The sequence below is a fragment of the Elephas maximus genome, chromosome 2 (assembly GCF_024166365.1).
Source record: "Elephas maximus indicus isolate mEleMax1 chromosome 2, mEleMax1 primary haplotype, whole genome shotgun sequence".
NCBI lineage: Eukaryota > Metazoa > Chordata > Mammalia > Proboscidea > Elephantidae > Elephas > Elephas maximus.
This window is the reverse complement of record NC_064820.1, coordinates 81,712,980-81,733,997: the sequence shown is the minus strand read 5'-3', so window position 1 is coordinate 81,733,997 and position 21,018 is coordinate 81,712,980. Positions and strand designations below refer to the sequence as shown.

Sequence of the window (21,018 nt, the reverse complement as noted above, 5' to 3'; positions counted from 1 at the left end):
ATCCGGAAAAGCAAGTCAGTCCAGTCGAGTTCCAGCTCTCACAAGTTTCACTGTACAATCACATTCTACTAGCTTAGGTCTCAAATTCAAAATACATGTTGTTAATTAGTCTCATTTGATAATATTTACTGAAATATAAATGTATCTCAATAGAGTATCATATCAATAAGATATAGGCTGACAGCTTTATATAAATATATTTCTATATACCTATTCCTCACTTATTATTTTGTCATCTGACATTTCACATTACAACAACAGTAAAAAATCTGCTATGACAATATTTGTACATTAATGACATATGTCTAGCAGTAACGAATGCTGAGGTGTGAGGTAAGAGTAATGCTGGCTGTGATGGTTAAGGTTATGCATCAACTTGGCTGGGCCATGATTCTAAGTTGTTTGGCAGTTATGTAATGATATAATTTGGCAGCTATATAATGATGTAATTTGGCAGTTATGTAATGATGTAGTCACCCCCCTTTTTGTGATCTGATGTGGTCATCCTCCGTTTTCACATAATGACCTGGTCTTTGGAACCTAACCATGCAATAAGTTAGAAGCGGGTGTATGGTATTACTCTGATTAGATATGAAGCCAGTGGCTGACTGATAATGTTTTATAATACTTGGGTGAATTAAAGAAAAAAGGTATTATATCCACATATAACAATGTTGTACATACCAAAAGATTCATCTTTCTTATCAAGGCGAAGGTGAGCTCTAACCTGCCCTGGTTCGCAGCCATCACAGGTATCGCTTCCAGGGTGAATGTGAAAGGACAATACAGTCTCTCCAATTTTCACTTCATCTCCATGCTCAAGCACATATGGGTCACATTTAGTTTTAGGCTAGAGGGAAGAAAATTACAAGATAGTTATATAGTTATTTTATGTCTACTGTAAGTCATGTCTGGTTATAAAATAAAAAATATATTTGAAATGGTTTTCAGTGATAGACCCACACTGCACACATATGCATACACTTCCACAATTTCACAGATGACCCATAAAAAATGTTTTATTATTAAAAAAGAACACAGCTAAACTAAGCATCTTATCATTTTTATTTTATCAAATCTACCCATTTCCCTATCTCCAGGCCCAATGTTACCAGAAATACCCAACCCAAGACTTCAAATAATCTATTACCAACACAAATAATGATCATACTTAAAAAGATGAAATGTTAAAAGAAGCGGCTAATAAGTGCATCTTATCACCCTTTTCCTCTTCTTTTCTCTTGATAATTCAGTGTTGTTTCATTGTTGACTCTAATAAGAATAAAGCCTCCCTTCCATATATTTTCTTATGTGCCAAGCACTTTGCTACATGCTAGTAATATAAGAATTAACTAGAGAAACAGCAATGCCTTCAAGGAGTTCCCATTAAAACAATTTTAAAAAGGCGGGCCCTATAGCTTCTGCAAGAACATTACTCTAAATACCTCTAAAATGCACTGATATCTAAAAATAAGACAGATCTATAATTAGAAGTCAAAACTCAACTGCAAAGTCTCCCTTTCTGGGACTTCCCTTTCAAGTAACCCATCTAGGCTATCAACTAAATGATATCTATAATACATATAGGCTTCAAAAAAATAAAACATTTCAATTCAGTTTTTAAAAATGTACAGATAACTAATTAATATATATACATTCACCTGAAGAATCTGTTTTCCATTAACAATTGTGCCATTCTGACTTCCTTGATCCACGAGGACATAACTTTGTAACTCATGGTCAAAATGAATTTCTGCGTGAAACTTAGAAAAAAGAATCAAATAATTAAGAAGTACTATACTTTAACTGTGTCCACTTTCTCTATAATATACTGTGGGCTTTAATCTCTGATAATTTAACTTTTATTACTTTTAATACATTTTGCCCTGAATACAAAAATGTATATGCTGCTGGTAGAAATATGCAGGCTACAGAACACAAAAGAAAAAGTCACCTCTAATTCCACCTATAACCACCATGAACAATTTAGTATATGTCCTACGTCTACTTCTTTAACATAGCTGTGATTATACTGTAGGTATAATTTGAAGTTTTTTTTCACCTAATATATTTTCCCATATCATTAAAAATTCTTCTTAACACAAAAGGTGACTTGAAACATTCAAGGCCAACTTCTCAAAGAAGTTCTTCCAGATCTTCCGTAGTCGGGGCCCCTTACTCCTTCCCTTGTGTTACACATTTTGTTTGTATTATTGTAACACATGACAAGATGTCATTTCATATGTGAATGCTGCACAAACTTATCACACAGTACTTCACATACCGGGGTGTGTACTCTAATACATATCTATTTAATTGAATAAAGAGCCACAGAAATATTTAAAATTTTATAAACGATACACTGCTGGTGGGAATGTAAATGGTACAGCCACTTTGGAAACTAGGAAAACCATAAAGTTACCACAGCACTTCTACTCTTAGGTGTATATACTCAAGAGCAATAAAGGCATATGTCCACATAAAAACTTGTATAAAAGCAGGATTATGCATAATAGCCAAAAAGTGGACAGAATACAAACGTCTGCCAATTGATGAATAGATTAACAAAATGTGGCATATCCATATAATGGAACATTATCTGGCAATAAAATGAATGAAGTGCTGCTACATGCTATAACATGGATCAATCTTAAAAACATGTTAAGAAGCCGGTTACGAAGGCTTCCTACATAACCATACATAGTTAACAGATTCCATTTCTAAGAAATGTCCAGAATAGGCAAATCCATAGGGGAAAAAAGTAGACTGGTGGTTGCCTAGGCCTGTAGGGGCTGGGAAGAAACAAATGACTGCTAATGGATAAAGGGTTTCTTTTTGGGGTGATCAAAACGTTCTAATTTGACTGGGGTGATGGTTGCACAATTCTGTGAAAATACTAAACACCTTTGAATCGGACATTTTAAAGGAGTAAATCGTGTAAGTATGTGAATCCTATCTCAATAAAGCAGTTATAAAAATTTTAACAAACACAAACTTATAAAATGTTTCAAACACACAAAAAAATATAATACACTGAAACTTTATGAACCCATGAGCCAGCGTTAACTAATTTTGTTACATTTGTCTCAGATATTTAAAAGAAAGATTATTTCCACTAACTTGTACCTCTTGCTGATCCATGCCCCTCCCTTTCTCTTCAGAGGTCAATCAGTTTGCTGCATTTGGTATCTATTTAATCACAATGTATGTCTTCATACTTTTACAAGACCAACGACTTACTCATTGCAAACTTTTTCAACAACATAAATGGCAACTGTACATGTGGTTTTACATACAATGTAAACTGGCATCATGCTATATGAATTTTTGACTGAGATCTAAGTTACAGTGAAAGTCATAAATCTTAAACGTACAGTTGGATGAGTTTGGACAAAAGTATACTATTGTATACATATTCGTTTTCTTTTCTTTAGCTTTACATTATGTGAGGTTCATCCAGTTATTGTGCACAGTTATAGTTTGTATATATCACCATCTATTCATTTTAACTGAATCTACTTTTCTGAACTAAACTGACTAGTCTGTCAGTTTGCCATACTATGGTGGCTTGTGTGTTACTGTGATGCTTGAAGCTATGCTACAAATATTTCAAATAACTGCAGGGCCAACCAGGGTGGAAGACAGGTTTCAGCAGAGCTTCCAGACTAAAATAGACTAAGAAGAAGGGCCTGGCAATCTACTTCTAAAAAAACCGGCCACTGAAAACTTTACGAACAGTAGCAGAACATTGTCTGATAACAGTGCTGGAGTTGAGCCCCTCAGGTTTGAAGGCACTCAAAAGACGACTAGGGAAGAGCTGTCTCCTCAAAGTAGAGTTGATCTTAATGACGTGGATGGAATCAAGTTTTCAGAACCTTCATGTGCTGATGTGGCACGACTCAAAATGAGAAGAAACAGCTACAAATATCCATTAATAATCAGAATGTGGACTGTAAGAAGTATGAATCTAAGAAAATTGGAAGCTATCAAAAATGACACGGAACGCACAAACATCGATAACCTAGGCACTGAAGACCTGAAATGGACTGGTGTTGGCCATTCTGAATCATATAATCCTATGGTCTACTATGCCGCGAATAACTTGAAGTGGAATGGTGTTGCATTCATTGTCAAAAAAACAAACATTTCAAGATCTATCCTGAAGTACAACGCTGATGGTGATACAATAATATCCATATGCATACAAAGATCAGTTAATATGACTATTATTAAAATTTACACACCAACCACTGACACCAAAGATGAAGAAACTGAAGATTTTTCCCAACTTCTGCAGTCTGAAATTGAAATGCAACGGGTGGAAACAAAAGAGAGAATCAGTAGTTAGAAAATACAGCCTTGGTGCTAGAAATGATGTCGGAGATCACATGATAGTTGCCAAGACCAACAACTTCTTTATTGCAAATACCTTTTTTCAACAACATAAACCACGACTATACATCTGGAAACCCTGGTGGCTTAGTGGTTAAGAGCTCGGCTGTTAACCAAAGGTAAGCAGTTTGAATCTACCAGGCGCTCCTTGGAAACTCTATGGGGCAATTTTACTCTACCCTTCAGGGTCGCTATGGGTCAGAATCGACTCTATGGCAATGGGTTTGGTTTTGGTTATACATGTGGAAATCACCAGATGGAATACACAAGAATCAAACTGACTACATCTGTGGACGACAATGGAGAATCTCAATATCATCGGTCAGAACAAGGTCAGGGGTCGACTGCAGAACAAACCATCAGCTGCTTACATCCAAGTTCAAACTGAAGCTGAAGAAAATTAGAACAAGTCCATGAGAGCCAAAGTATGACCTTGAGTATATCCCACCTGAATTTAGAGATCATCTCAAGAATGGATTTGATGCACTGAACGCTAACGATTGAAGACCAGAGGAGTTGTGGAATGATGTCAAAGACATCATACGTGAAGAAAGCAAGAGGTCATTAAAAAGACAGGAAAGAAAGAAAAGACCAAAATGGATGTCAGGAGAGACTCTGAAAATTGCTCCTGAAAGTAATTAGTTAAAGCGAATTGAAGAAATGATGAAATAAAAGAGGTGAAAATTTCAAAGATAATTTCAAAAGGCAGCTTGAAAAGACAAAGTAAAGAATTATAATGAAATGGGCCAAGACCTAGAGTTAGAAAACCAAAAGGGAAGAACATGCTCAACATTTCTCAAGCTGAAAGAACTGAAGAAAAAATTCAAGCCTTGAGTTGCAATACTGGAGGATTCTATGCACAAATTACTGAACAATGCAGGAAGCAACAAAAGCAGACCAAAGGAATTCAGAGTCACTCCACCAAAAAGAACTGGTCGATGTTGAACCATATCAGGAGGTAGCATATGATCAAGAACCAATGATATAAAGGAAGGAGTCCAAGCTGCACTGAAGGCATTGGTGAAGAATAAGGCTTCAAGAGTTGACTGAATACCAACTGAGATGTTTCAACAAACGGATGCAACACTGTAATTGCTCACTCGCCTTTGCCAAGAAAGCTGGAAGACAGCTACCTGGCCAACTGACTGGAAGAGATCTGTATTTGTGCCTATTCCAAAGAGAGGTGATACAACCAAATGTGGAAATTATCAAACAATATCATTAACATCACACACAAAATTTTGCTGAAGATCATTTGAAAGCAGCTGCAGCAGTACATTGACAAGGAACTGCCAGAAATTCAAGCCAGATTCAGAAGAGGACATGGAACCAAGGATATCACTGCTGATGTCTGACTAATCCTGGCTGAAAGTAGAGAAGACCAAGAAGATGTTTATCTGTGTTTTACTGACTACACAAAAGCATTCAGCTGTGTGGATCATAATATTATGGGAAACGCTATAAAGAATGGGAATTCCCAGACACTTAATTGCGCTCACGAGGAACCTGTCCATGAATCAAGCTATTCGAACAGATACTGCATAGTTCAAAGTCAAGAAAGGAGTACTTCAAGGTTTGTATCCTTTCACCACACCTATTCAATCTGTATGCTGAGCAGATAATCCGAGAAGACGGACTATACGAAGAACACAGCATCGGGACTGGAGGATAACTCATTAACAGCCTGTGGTACGCCGATGACACAACCTTGCTTGGTGAAAGTGAAGAGGACTTGAAGCACTTGCTGATGAAGATCAAAGATTACAGCCTTTAGTATGGATTATACTTCAACATAAAAACTAAAACACCAAAATCCTCACAACTGGACCAATAAGCAACATCATGATTAACAAAGAAAAGACTGAAGTTGTCAAGGATTTCATTTTGCTTGGATCCACAATCAACACCCATGGAAGCAGCAGTCAAGAAATCAAATGAAAAAAAAAGAAAAATCCAAAGAGGTATTATACTGGGCTATCTGTTGCACAAGACCTCTTTAGAGTGGTAAAAAGCAAAGATGTTCCCTGAGGACTAATACATGCCTGACCCAAGCCATAGTATTTTCAATTGCCTCATATACATGTGAAAGCTGGACACTGAATATAAAAAAAAAAAATTTTTTTTTTTTTTTACACTGAATAAGGAAGACAGAATTGATGCCTTTGAATGATAGTGTTGGCAAAGAATACTGAATATACCATGGACTGCCAGAAGAACAAACAAATCTGTCTTGAAAGATTTATAGCCAAAATGCTTAGAAGTGAGGATGGTGTGACTTCATCTCACGTACCTTGGACATGTTACCAGGAAGCAGCAGTCTCTGAAGAAGGACATCATGCTTGGTAAAGTAGAGGGACATTGAAAAAAAGGAAATCCCTCAATGCTATATTGACACAGTGGCTTCAAGGGTGGGCTCAAACACAACAAGGACTGTGAGGATGGTGTAGGACCGGGCAGTGTTTCTTTTTGTTGTACACAGGTTCTTGAGTTGGAACAGACTCAACGGCACCCGACACCACGACCACCATTCTTCTGATGACAATGTTTAAACTTTTTCCAAGGTTTTCTTATTTTAATAATTCAAAAAATGTTCCTATGACTATTCTTGTACATGCCATCTCCCTGTGTACAACGTGTGTCTTTGGAGTATATACTTAGTAATGAAAACAGTAAGTCACAGTATATGCAAATCAAACTTTACTAGATAAAGCCACTTCAACTTTCCAAAGCAGGTGTACATTCTCAATTCCCAATTTACATTCCCACCAGCAGTCAATCAGAATTCTTGTTACTCTCTGTATCCTTAACCAATACCTGTCATTGTCAGATTTTTAATTTTTACCAGTCTAACTGACATGAAATGAAATTTCATCATTGTAATTTTAATGTGCATTTCCCTGATTACTACGGAGACCAACAATCTTTTCCCATATTATTCACCATTTTAGTTTCCTCTTTTGTAATTTGTTTAAAGTTAAGATTGTAAGGATTCCCCCCCCCACTTTGAATGAGTGGGAAAAAATAAAAGTGAAAGTAACCAAACTTTCAAAATAATAATGGGAAACAAATTTGATCCCCAAAAGACAAAAATCATGTAAGACATACTTCAGGTTCATATTATACTCCATTAAATGGGGGTGATGAAAAGACAAAAGAAAAAAAAGGAATGAGAAAACCGTATGAAGGGAGGGAGAAAACCAAAGAATTAGGCCTTTGAACCGGTTCTTTCAGGTTTGAATCCCTGCTGAGAATTTGCATTTCCACCCCACATATACTGAATCAGAATTTACTTTTTACCAAGATCCCCAAGTGATTCTTATGTATAATAAATTTTAAAACCACTGTTTTACTAGTGGTTCTTAGAATTGGTCCCTTAGCTGCAGCATTAACATGGCCTGGGAATCTGTTAGAAATGCAAATTCTCTGCAGGGGTTCAATCCAGACAAACCAGTTCAAAGCCCTGCACAGCATATGTATTAGTATAGGAAAAAGAAATATGTATAAAGAGCCTCAGCAGCTAAACCTTTTTCTTCTAATTTTAAGTTGCAACTCTGTCCTTATTCTTTTGAAAACTGTTCTTTTCCTGAAACCAATAAAGCTCAACTAAGAAAAGCCACAGACAAGAGCCACGGGTAATGGAGGATAGATTATTATTGGATTATAACATACTCTGTGCTCAAAGTAACCATCTACTAAGTTAGCCAATTGATAGCCTGAATCCAGGTCTGATTCATTTTTGAAATGTTGTAATACCTAGCGTATTTATTTCACTTAATAAATATTTGTTAAATGGTCACTACTCTGATACTTACATAAACTAATCCACATTTTTACTTCTGCTGCAGACTGTTAAAAAATGAACATAATTTAAAATTTTTATTTTCTCAGGCACTGGAATAAATTTACACTGGTTTCATTACCATTACTACATTAAATGGTAACAATCCTATTAAATGAGCTGGAAAAAACTCTAAGCTTTCTGCTGTAAAGATGATTTTAAAAATTGAGTCTGGGGTCCATGTGAAAAAATCAAAGAACTTACCTTACTGACACCAACTTCAGGGATTCGAAGAGTATGTGCCATATCTTTTTCTCTGCAGAGTTAAGAAAAGTGTCTTTAATAATTTTTGGAGCATATATGAATGGAGCATTTAAAGAATGATATGGAAAGAATGTAAAAAAACAGATGTTAAAATGCAAGCTTCTTTACTGTGGTGAGACTCCTGGTTATACATTATCTAGTTTCCTTAATTCTACTTTCACTTTCATGTCTGAAAGGGTGCTCCATCTATCTCAGGCTCATCACCAAACAATGGACATAAAATGCCCTTTATACCAACTTCAATCATTTTTCCAGATCTGCTGAATATATTCCTATTTCTATTACTGCATGTGAAAGAAGCATGCTATTCTCTAAGAATTTAAAATTAGGACATTGTATAGAATCTGAATTAAGGATAGGTTAGATTTATCTGGAGCCCTGGTGGTGTAGGGGTTGAGTTACGGCTGCTAATCAAAAGGTCAGCAGTTCAAATCTACCAGCTGTTGCTTGGAAACCCTACGGGGCAGTTCTACTCTGTGCTATAGGGTCGCTATGAGTTGGAATCGACTTGACAGCAACTGTTAGATTTATCTTTCCCATGGAGAAGAAAGGAATTATCCTATTCATGATTAAAGCCTACCTTCCTATCAAGCTAGTTATAAGTTACAAAGAAGGAAGAGGAAAAGAAGCTTAGGTCAGTAATCTGAGTATCAAAAAGACAGAATGAAAGGTAAGAAAACAACAAAATCTCTTTGGAAGGTATCACCAAGGTTTTGTCTCTTTACAGAGGCGGGTTTCCATTTGGGGACAAATGTACACTTGACTGACTTCCAAAAGCAAGTGACAAAAGGTAGATGTTAACAGTATTTTTTGAGTGGGTGAGGGAGGAACAGGGATGTCATTGTCATTTTCTGTCAATTCAACAAATATCATGCACATTTCATGGTAAGTGCTTAAGAAACTTACAATTAATTCAGTGGCAGGACAAGGCAAATACACAAATACCAAGTTAATACACTATGCCACTTATGAACTGTACAGGGCCAGTGTTTGAAGAATTCAGAGGAAATAAAGGAAGAAAAATATATGAAAAAGAGAATAAATAAATCCGTGCCTAACGCTCAACAAAGCACTTTATTAGGCTCCTTAGTTTGTTTCAAACCATCAATATGAAGTACATATTACTACCTCCATGTAACAGATGAAAAAAATGAGATTTGCTTTCTGACTCAGAGTCTGCAATGTCACAAAAAAAGGTGGCACTAGAGCTGGGCCTCCAAGGATGAGAACAAAGATGAACAGGACAAGACAGAGCAAGAAAGCTCTGAGGAGAGAGATTCTGCGCAGGAGAAATGCTAAGAACAGCAGGTAGAAAGGCGGTAAGGTAGGGGATCTGATGAGGGAACGATAAGTAGTATCATGGGTCTGGAGTCTGAGTTTCATGTAATTCAGGGGCTGACAAGCTAGCGCCTGTCTGTCAAACTATGCCCTGTTTTTATAAATAAGGCTTTGTTGGAACATGAGTATGCCTACTCGTTACATATTGTCTACATCGCCCTTTAATAGAGACTTTGCACATCCCTGATGTAGATAAAGAAAGTCTAGAAAGGTATGTTGAAACCAGAGTTTGGAGAGCCTTGAATGCAGGGTAAAACAAGTTAGAAATTGCACATCGGGCCATGGAAAATCACTGAGTAATTTTGAATAGAAGACACAGGCTAAGGGCAAGAGGATCTGGCAGCACTAAGTGAGATGAACAAATCAAAGGGCAATGAAGACAGGCCAGTTAAGAAGTTACTACAAGAGTCCATTCAAAGGGCTGAAGAGGGGCTGAACTAGGATGATGGCAACAGGGACAGAACGTGGAGTAAGATGAGAGAGAGATTTTAGTAGCAGAATCAACAGTCTTCTAATCAGCTGTAGTGGGTAGTGAAAGAAGTCAAAGATGATTGACAGGAGATGGTAAATATATGTCACCTTGAATGCCAATTCTAATAAAAAAAGGTAACAGCAGCCTCCAGTGCAGAATACTGACTATAGACATAATGCAAATGATTATTAGAACTTACACTGAAATTCAGCAGAGAGGTTGAAACTAAGGTAAAATTTTGTAGTCTCCTTCACAGAGGTAAAGATACAGAAAGAACTCACCCTTGAAACTGAGGCCAGAGAGTTTTCTAAAGTAACTACTAGGTTATCATTCAGTTTTAATACACCCTTTAATGGTACTATACTATCTAAAGGATAAAATCCATATTCTTCAGACAGCACGGGAGACCCTTAACAGCCTATACCCAACCCACCTTTCCAGCTTCATCTTCATGTATTATTTGACACATGCCCTAGATTCCAGTTACATCAGACTATTCCCAGTTCCCTATACGTGCATAGCTTTGTGTCACTGTACCTTTACATGTGCTCCTTCTGCCTAGAAAGTGACAAGTCACCCGTCAAGATGCTGCTACATCATCATCTCTCAGACTTCCTAGTTAGCTCTGTTCCCAACAACCAGTCCAGGAGATGATGCTCCACACGTGAGCCCGTGAGCGCTCTACGTGTGCTTCTATTACAGTGCTTTCACACAGTAATTACTTCACATTTTTCCCCTTTTACACTGTGCTTTCTGTGGGCAGAGATCTTGCCTTAGTCCTCTTTGCATCCCTAGCACATGGAATAATGCTCAACAAATAAAAGATGCTCAATACAATCTTTTTAAAGAACGATAATATTTTTTTACCTTCCAATTGTAGCAGGGTTTACGGCAGTAATGATAAAAAGTGATCCTATCTGCAGCACTGGTGATCTAATAACAATTACTCTGATACAGGGGGGCCAAATTTTCTCTTCATCTGCCGAAGAAAGAAGTGGGGAAACATTAGTAAAAATGCTATGTTTAAAAGAATAAATAAATAAAATGCTATGAAAAAAATTTTTTTTAATGTTTAGGGATAACTAGGAGACATCCCTAATAAAGGGGGGGGGGGCGATGTATTTATAAAAAACCTTAATTCTGACTAAAATGAACTTCTTAAATTCTGCTGTTATACACAATGAGTAGGGCTTAACATCACAGCAGTTTAAGTGATCAATCTCAGGGTATTCATCAGCATATTCAGCATCTACCACAGTTATATAATAAATACCTCTCTATTTTTTAAGATCTTAGAATTTGGTAATATCCCAAACAAGTACTTTCATATTATTTTGAGTTAGAAAACTTGAGTCTATTCTTTATAAAAAGTGAAAAGAAAATTTCATTAAGGAGCTTATATAGTGTAATACGAAATCTTGTTTTTTAAAAATTTTGTCTTTATATCTTCAAGGAAAAAATATTATATTTACTATAATACCTGTGTAGCTGAGTTCATGAACTTCACTTTTTAAAGACAACTAACCTCCTCTCACGGAGCTCTGGTGGTACAGTGGTCAAGCACCTGGCTGCTGACCAAAAGGTCAGCAGTTCAAACTCACTGGCCACTCCACGGGAGAAAGATGTGGCAGTCTGCTTCAGTGGAGACGGCAGCCTTAGAAACCCTACGGGGCAGTTCTACTCTGTCCTATAGGGTCGCTATGAGTAGGAATCAACCCAATGGAAACAGGTTTGGTTTTCTGGCATAACCTCCTTTCCCCAATTACAAAAGTGGAGTATAAATATCTGATCCACTAAAACATATACACTTTAGGATTCGAGCATAGGTAGCCTGATTTTGTGTTCCACTGATTAGGCCATTCAACACAACAAATCTTTCTGTAGGTCCAAGTATTAGTCATTTGTTCATGTCTTACTCTCTAAAAATAACTGAGAGATAGCCCACATAATTTTCAATAATGTCACTGAAATAATCAGTTTAAAACTGTTGTAACTGAAGTTACTTTTTTGTGGATACGCTATGTGAGTCACTAACATTTTTTAACTGCTTTGCTCTTTTAAAATTACCAGACTGGGCTATTTATGTAAAGTTACACATGGTTGTTTACTCACCTTCATCCTCAGTGTCTTCTGCAGTTACACTGTCTTCACTGGTATCTTCATCATAACTGTCCTCGGTCTGAGAGTCTGTAATTTCACCTTCTTCTGGCTCACTATCAGTCTCTAGGATTTTCTCATCTTTAGATGAAGTCAAATTATAGGTGTTTTCATTAGAAGGAGATTCTACAGTGTTCCCACTAACTGGAACAGTGAATTTGGGGGAACTATTTTTGTAATGAGTGTCTCTTTTGGCCTTCTTTTTCACATTTGCAAAATCTTCTCCCTCATTGCAGCTTATTTGTTCAACAGTGAATACTTTTTGATCTTCTAAATTCAAATCCTAGAAAGCGGTGGATGGGTAGGTAGGAACAGGAGAGAATAATTTTAAACATCACTATCTTATAATATTTAACCCTAAATGTTATAATTAGTGAAAACGGTTTAGGAAACAGAACAACAAATGATGAAAAATAATGTGTGCAGTGGTTTTAAAACATTCTCACAAATTCTCTTACACTCCTTTCATGGAAAGATGGGGTCTATGTCATTCTCCTTCTCCTCAAGCCTGGGCCAGCCAACCTTAGTGACTCATTTAGAACAGAAATGATGCGCAAAATGTCCTGGGCTAAGTCAGGAAAGGCCATGCTGCTTCTGCCTGGTTCCTTTGGGATGCTTACTCTGGAGGGAGCCAAGCACCAGGTAAAAAGTCTGGCTACCCTGCAACTGCCATGCTCAAGAGGCCATATGTGTGCCTACGGACTTACAGTTCAACTGGGCTCCCAGCAATAGCCAACGTCAGCTGTCAGCCACTTGAGGGAACCATCTTGGACATCTAGTGTAGCTGTGCCTTCAGATGACAGCAGCCCCAACTGATACCTGACTGCAACCACATAACATGCCTCCCAAGTGAGAACCGCCAGAATTCCTAACCCACAAATCAAGCCAATTACTTAATAATTGTGGTGTTAAGTTGCTAAACCACTGTATGGTTTTCTAAAAATAACGTTTTTTGAAGGTATGTTAATATTTATTTTAAGGTACTCCTAAATTGTGAAATAAACCAGTACCGCTTGCCACCAAGCCAATTCCAACTCATGGGGACCCCATGTATATCAGAGTAGAACTGTGCTCCAAGTGTTTTCAATGGCTGATTTTTCAGAAGTAAACCACTAGGCCTTTCTTCCAAGGTGCTTCTGGGTGGACTCAAACTTCCAACCTTTTGGTTTAGCAGTTGAGCACATTAATCGTCTATACCACTCAGTGACTCCACAGTGAAATGGTAATTTACCTAATGGCACCCTAAAGGAATGAGTCAACATACCCTAATAAAGTGAGCAATTATTTGAACACTCATAAAGCCTGGAAAAACATCTTTTAGAAGATAAGTACTAAGATAAAATACAGCTTATGTCTGATGTTGTTGTTAGGTGCTGTCGAGTCGGTTCCGACTCATAGCGACCCTATGCGCGACAGAACGAAACACTGCCTGGTCCTGCAGCATTAATTTGATCGAATCCAATTAATATTAGTATGTCTTTGCTTTTGCTATACTCTGTAGAATTTACTTTTGCTCTTAATGTCCTCATTTTAAAACATACACAAAATCTTAAAACAGGGATTTTTGTTCAAAAGCAAAGTGAGAAAACAATGTTTGATTTAAATGTATACAGCTACCACACCTGTTACATCAAGATACTTATACGTTGTGACATTTTAGTTTTCTGAAACTCTAGATCCATCAAAGGGTGGAAAAATCATCTTTTCTTATGCAGTAACTTTCTTTAGTTTCATGAAGCTCAGCAGGCTTTATGGACTCATTAATCACACCACACTCTGAGGAGGGGGAAACAATCATTATCCTTGGTTTATAAGAGGATGAAATCAAACAAAAAAGTAGAATAAGTTCTGTGACTGGATCAAGATAAAGTCTATAAAATATGGTAGTGATTTAAATAATTAGTTTTGTGCCAGAAACTTTTCCTCCACCCTTAAATTTCCTATCACAGTTGCAAATTTCTTTCAAAGGTCAAGTACAAGATTTTTTCTAATTCACTTTCACAGACTAGATAGCCTTTGAAACCTACAACGATGATGGTAACAAAAGTTAATTTCTAAAATATTAAAGCTAGAAACAATTACGCTTCTTCAGCCACAACACATGGATAGATCAGTGATGTTGATGTAATCTCAATCTGTATTTTCAAGGAGTATCTTTTTCTTGATAAGAAAACAAACAAGGTTTTTTCTTTCTAGACTGTAAAACTACACACAATGCCTAAATAAACAATATTCTTAAAAATAAAAAAGTTTTACACAACACTGGACAGTGTACAAATTCCCCAACTATAAAATAAACCACAGATACTTAAAGTGCTGGTTCTGGAACTGTTACCCATTGTTAAGTCGATTCTGACTCTTGCGACCCTATAGGACAGGGTAGAACTGTCCCGTAGGGACAAGGCTGTAATCTTTAAGGAAGCAGACTGCCACATCTTTCTCCTGTGCAGCAGCTGGTGAGTTGAAACCGCTAGCCTTTTAGTTTGCAAGCAAGCACTTTAACCACTGCACCACGAGGTCTCCTTCTGGAACTGTTTCTTGTCCACAGAAAAGTAAGGGGCTTGCATTAGAAGGCAAATCAAGACATTTTTTTCTGTTAAAAGGAAATCTTGAATCCAAAAAAAAAAAAAAAAAAGAACAAAAACAAGCAATTCAGCTGAACTAGGCACCACACTTAATGGCATAGTAGATTTATTTTCTGGTGCAAACTCCCTTATCTGGTCAGACAGGGTTCAAAGACTAGTGCAATCTGCAGACCACACATTGAGCACTGAATAAAAAGGCCAATGATGATGAACTGTTTATCACAAGAGGAAAGAAATAAAAACGATAGCTTGGATGTTTCATCTAAATCCACCTCCATGAAACTCGGACAAGCTCAGTCTTGTTGCTTTCAAATAGAAGGAGGCAAACGGCTAGTCTCTGAATTTTACAGCAAGAGCCCTTAGTGATTATGCAGCCTGACCTGTGTTCCTTAATGCCCTATGGTTATGAGGAGGTGCCTTAGGTATTCTCAGTGGGAAGGGCAGCAGCATTTTCCACCTAACACCACTGCAATACAACCAGAGAAGTACCTCTAATTGCTTTAAGTGCTGGGGTTCCAGTAAGAGTTCACCTGAAAAGGAGTGGGTGGCCATTTCATTAAAAGTCCAAAGATTCTCAAACTAGCCCAAATAGCTCATTCTACAATCAGAAAATTGAGAAAGAGGGAGGTAAACTAAATTACCAAAGTAACACAACTAGTTAGTGGCAGAATTACAATTGAAACTTGAGTCTCTTGACTTCAAGCCCAGAGTTCTTCCATTTTTTTTGTACTAGGTCTTTGAAATCCAGTGTGTGTTTTATACCTAACACATCTCAATTTGGACTAGCCACGTTTTAAATGCTCACTAGCCACGTGGAGTGGCTACCTTACTGGACAGTATACAGGTAGAGAATATTATCAGGAAAAAAAAAACCCACTGCCGTTGAGTCAATTCCAACTCACAGCGACCCCAGAGGACAGAGTAGAACTGCCCCATAGAGTCTCCAAGGAGCACCTGGTGGATTCAACTGCTGACCTTTTGGTTAGCAGCCGTTAACACTTAACCACTATGCCACCTAAATTTTCTTTTTGTACTTTTAGCCGATTATCAAGTCAATGCACATAAAGTACAGAATTGGCTTTACTTACAAACTGAATTTAAAGAGCCAAATGTACCCAAAGTAGAATTGCAGTTTTGCTAAAATTTAGTAGAGTTGGCTTGATAATACACAACAGTTTCAAGTACAGGTCAATCAGTTATGTCTATTCCAAAATTCCAACTTACCTGGAATAAGCCTTTTATTCTTAATTTATTATACATGTGTATTTGGCATGCCCTATGCCAAATAAACAAAGTTATTATTTTAAACTTAGAACAAGCAAAGAATTGTTTCTCTTTTTCCATTGGTTTGTAACAGACTCTGAATTTTCTTTATACCTTAGAGCAACATGATGAAGTCAGTTTATACGTTCTCTTATTTTATAAAATATAAGAGCATCTTAAACACATACTTTTAATAGCAGCATAAATTCAGTTTGGAGACTGGCTAAACAGTCATGATGTGATAAACTATATACGCTTCCAGCACTACAAACACACCAAGGACAAGAACAAGGGCAAGGAGCTGATAAACTCTAAGAGCTTTACAGATCACAGTGAATAACTGCAAAAACGTTCCCTATCTATATATGCTGAAAATAAAAAGCAGTTTCCAATCTTCTGAATTATTATTACTGCTTATAGGACAACAAGCAAGGATGCCAAAACTTCATCTCACCTACTTTGGACATGTTATCAGGAGGGATCAGACCCTGGAGAAGCGCATCATACTTGGTAAAGCAGAGGGTCAGCGAAAAAGAGGAAGCTCCTCAACGAGATGGACTGACACAGTGGCTGCAACAATGGGCTTAAGCACAGCAACGACTGTGAGGACGGCATAGGATTGGGCAGTGTTTCATGGGATCAATAGGAGCACACCTAACAACAACGTATGTAGGGAGATAAATGGGTGAAATTTTCAGAGCTATTTTTTAAAAATTCTTTGCCAATTTAGAGTGTTAAGTATTCATTAAAAGAGATAAGAAAAGGGGCTTACATGTGGACACTGAGACATACCTGTATATATCAAGGTATTCACTCAAATCTTTTCACTCTACCTCCTCTCCTCCAAAAAGTGAGGCTCAAGAGTACATAATAAAAAAAATCAGGCAGCCCCAGATGGTCTCTCATTCTTCACAGCTACCTTTAAGGGTCATCAGGGAATTCTCAAAATTCCAACAGGATTTTTCTTGAGTTCCTATACCAGGACTCACACATTTTCAGAGAAAGAACGCAAAGATGAGCAGCTATGGGATCTAGTTAAGTGGAGCAAAACTGTCAACATAATTCGACAGTTTCAACTTTCATTCTCTAATTTCTCAGGGAAGGTCATTTGAGGACCCCATAGGGTCTTTTCTCATTGCTAGGGAGAAGTGCTTACACAACCTATCCTTTCAAGCAAATACTTCAACCACTAGTAATAAGTTTGAGTCATTAAAACAGAGGTCTTGAAAGCAAACAGAAAAATCACTTTTAATATTTTAGCCACGCTATTCTATATAAATACTGTCAGGGAAAATAAGACAAACAAAAAAACATTCAGGAAAATACTAATTCCAGATGGAAACTTCGGAACTATACATTTTAAATAATTTTTCTTTGATAAAAAAGAGGAATAAAATGAGATAAAAATTCAAGAGTAAAGGATCAAAGTTGCCTATATACCACCGTACTTACTTGCTTAGGGAGCTGAAATAGAGCACTTTTTTTTTTATACTTTACTACTTTAAGCTGACATCGTATTTTAAAAATTTTTCCTGTCTTTACAACTATCATTTTTAAAGCCTCCACAATCCTTTTTTTAATTATGTTGTTGTTGTTAGCTGTTGTCAAATCAGTTCTGACTCACAGCGACCCTGTGTGTAACAGAACGAGGTGCTACCAGATCCACTGCCATCCTCGCAATGTCCTTAAAGTGACATTTTTGCTTTTTAACATTTTAAAGAGGTCTTTTGCAACCAGATTTGCCCAGTGCAACATATCATTTAATTTCTTGACTGCTACTTTCAGTCAAGACAAAATCCTTTACAACTTCAATATTTTCTCATGTCTATCACTATGTTGCTTACTGGTCTAGTTGTGAGGATTTTTATCTCATATTGAGGCATAATCCAAATTGAAGGCTGTGGTCTTTGATCTTCATCACTAAGTGCTTCAAGCCCTCTTCACTTTCAGCAAGCAAGATTGTGTCACGTGCATGTCCCAGGCTGTTTAATGAGTTTTACTCCAATTCTGATGCTACGTTTTTCACATAGTCCAGCTTCTCAGATCACTTCCTCAACATACAGATTTAATACATTCCTGATGCACTTTTCCTGGCTAATCCATGCAGTATCCCCTTGTTCTGTTCCAATGCCTGCATAGGCCTCATGAGCAAGCCATAGTGTTTGCAATCACCCAACATGCATGTAAAAGCTGGACAATAAGGAAGACTGAAGAAGAATTGATGCCTTTGAATTATGGTATTGGTGAAGACTACTGAACATACCATGAACAGCCAAAAAAGCAAGCAAATCTGTCTGAAAGAAGTACAGTCAGAATGCTCATTAGAAGCAGGGATGGTGAGACTTTGTCTCACACGCTTTGGTTACGTTATCAGGAGGCACCAGTCCCTGCAGAAGGACATCATGCTGGGTAAAATAGGTCACAGAAAAGGAAGACTGACACAGTGGCTACAACAATGGGCTCAAGCGTAACAATGACTGTGAAGATGGCACAGGACTGGGCAGTGTTTCGCTCTGTTGTACACAGGGTCGTTCTGAGTCAGAACCAACTCCACGGCACCTAACAACAACTATCTTAACCAATATCTTGCTAGCAATTTAAATTCTTAATTTTTTTCTGTTCTCATAAATACTGCTATATCACTATGCAAAGGTACTTTTTTTGTTTTTTTAAAAAATTAAATTGCTAGAAACAAGATTTTCTAATTGAAAAATATGAACACTTTTTATGGTTATTGATACATACAGCTAATCTGTTTTCCAAAATGACTCTACCAATATGTATCTCACTCTTACTTGCCAGCAATGTTTTTTTATTTTTTTAAAGTTTGCTATTAGGTAAGGGGAGTACCTGAGTGGTGCAAACGGTTAACTTGGTCGGCTGCTAATTCAAAGGCTAGAAGTGTGAGTCTATCCGGCGGGGCCTCGGAGGAAAGACCTGGGGATCTCTTCCTACAAATCAGCCATTGAAAACCCTGTGGGGCACAGTTTTGCTCTGACACACATGCGACTGCCACAAGTTGGAGTCGACCCGACAGCAAGAGGTTTTGAATAATTAAGAAAAGGCTCATCATGACTAAGAAAGTTGAACCTTTCTCTAAGTCTACTTACAAATTGCTTTTCTTTTATTGTGACTTGTGCACTGATTTCAACTTACCAATCAAGGATCTTAATGTTTTTCTTCCAAATTATACAATAGTATTTTATCTGCCCTAGAACTACCTCTTTCAAATTTTAAGAAATGCCTTCTAGTTCTAGGGAGTGATAATTTGTGAAAAAGTTCATGTTTGTCCCATCTGCAGTCTCTTTGATTAATAGATAATACATTGTTATCTTAATGGACATGTCTGAAATACAGATTTACCAAATGATTTTGTTTCATCAAAACTTTTGGCTTATCATGCTATCACAATTATGTACCTGAAAAAGAAATTATGAAGACATTACCTTTTCTTCACTTGTTGCATAATCTGGATCCTTTCTTTTCTTCTTCAGTTTTTTATCTTTACTTTGTTTTATGCTACAAGTCTGATAAGTTTGCAAATCTACTCGAGAATGAAATTGATATCGACCACTTTCTACATCACAGTAGTAATAAATTCCAGTGGAGGGATCATAATATAGTTGATTTTCCTTTCAAAATCAAGAGAACAGTAAGTTCTATTTATGTAAAACAAAACAAAATTAATAGAAAAAAACTTAATAGAAATGCCAAATACATTCAAATGCAGAAAATGTTTCTATTTCTTTCAGGTACTACCGTATTTTCTGTACATAATGAATTGAAAATAATAGAATGAAAAATGCTTGGAATTTTCCATAATATACTTGGTTAAGCAGAGGGTCAGTGAAAAAGAGAAAGACCCTGAACAAGATGGGCTGACACAGAGGCTTCAACAATGGGCTCAAATACAACAACTGTGAAGATGGCGCAGGACTGGGCAGAGTTTCGTTCTGTTGTACACAGGGTCACTATCACTATGAGTCCAAACTGACTCGATGGCTCCTAACAACAATAACAACAATCTGCTCTAATTTTCTTAGTGTGAAAAATGAGTAAGTATTAAATCGACTCATATGAAAATGCCAGTGTTTGAACATTTCTTCCTTATAGAACAGCAATTTCATATTGTTCAACTTAATAACTAACAGAAATGGGTAACTGGAAACCTTTTTGAAGGCAGGAAACCTAAGGCATGCCTCAAAAAAAGGTGGCCATATAAAAGCAATCCTAGATTCATTATCTTTAATGATTACAGAATAATGGTTTGGTAGTATAAACCTCAAACCCAGCTCTCAATGTCATAAAACAAGAATTTGCCTTCATGTTCATTACTAAGTCACTAAAGAAAAATTTGAAAATAAAACTAAACTCATAAATATCATAATATAGCATTCTATATAAAGAAATCAATAAACAGTTGTCTTCACCAATTCTATAGTAAAATAACTAAATAAGACTTATGACTAAAGCAGCCCTGCAAATATGAATTTTGGCAAATTACAAACTAAAAACTACAAAGGTAAAATTATGTAATCACTTGCATTTATTAGACAATGGCCAGTACCCCATAACCAAGATTTAGTTGAACACCCTATATTTTATTTAAATCATAAATCCATGCAGGCCAGACCTGGAAACATCTTATAATCTACTGATACTGAGCAACTACAGCTCCCTGAAAAACAATAACTTATTTATCTGTTAAT

General features: G+C 36.9%; 1 protein-coding gene across 2 annotated transcripts in view; it reads right to left on the bottom strand.

The window, feature by feature from the left end:
* Window positions 1-21,018, bottom strand: part of AGGF1 (angiogenic factor with G-patch and FHA domains 1) — a 46,477-nt gene that overhangs the window by 9,232 nt on the left and 16,227 nt on the right. The window contains exons 5-10 of one of the 2 annotated variants that reach the window (XM_049866230.1): window positions 19,756-19,941; window positions 12,417-12,744; window positions 11,172-11,283; window positions 8,435-8,486; window positions 1,662-1,763; window positions 685-850 (exon numbers count right to left, since the gene is read on the bottom strand). In XM_049866230.1, coding sequence (XP_049722187.1) covers window positions 685-850; window positions 1,662-1,763; window positions 8,435-8,486; window positions 11,172-11,283; window positions 12,417-12,744; window positions 19,756-19,941 — 946 coding nt within the window. The remainder of the gene's footprint in view (window positions 1-684; window positions 851-1,661; window positions 1,764-8,434; window positions 8,487-11,171; window positions 11,284-12,416; window positions 12,745-19,755; window positions 19,942-21,018) is intronic. The other variant, XM_049866239.1, reaches the window with a different exon arrangement.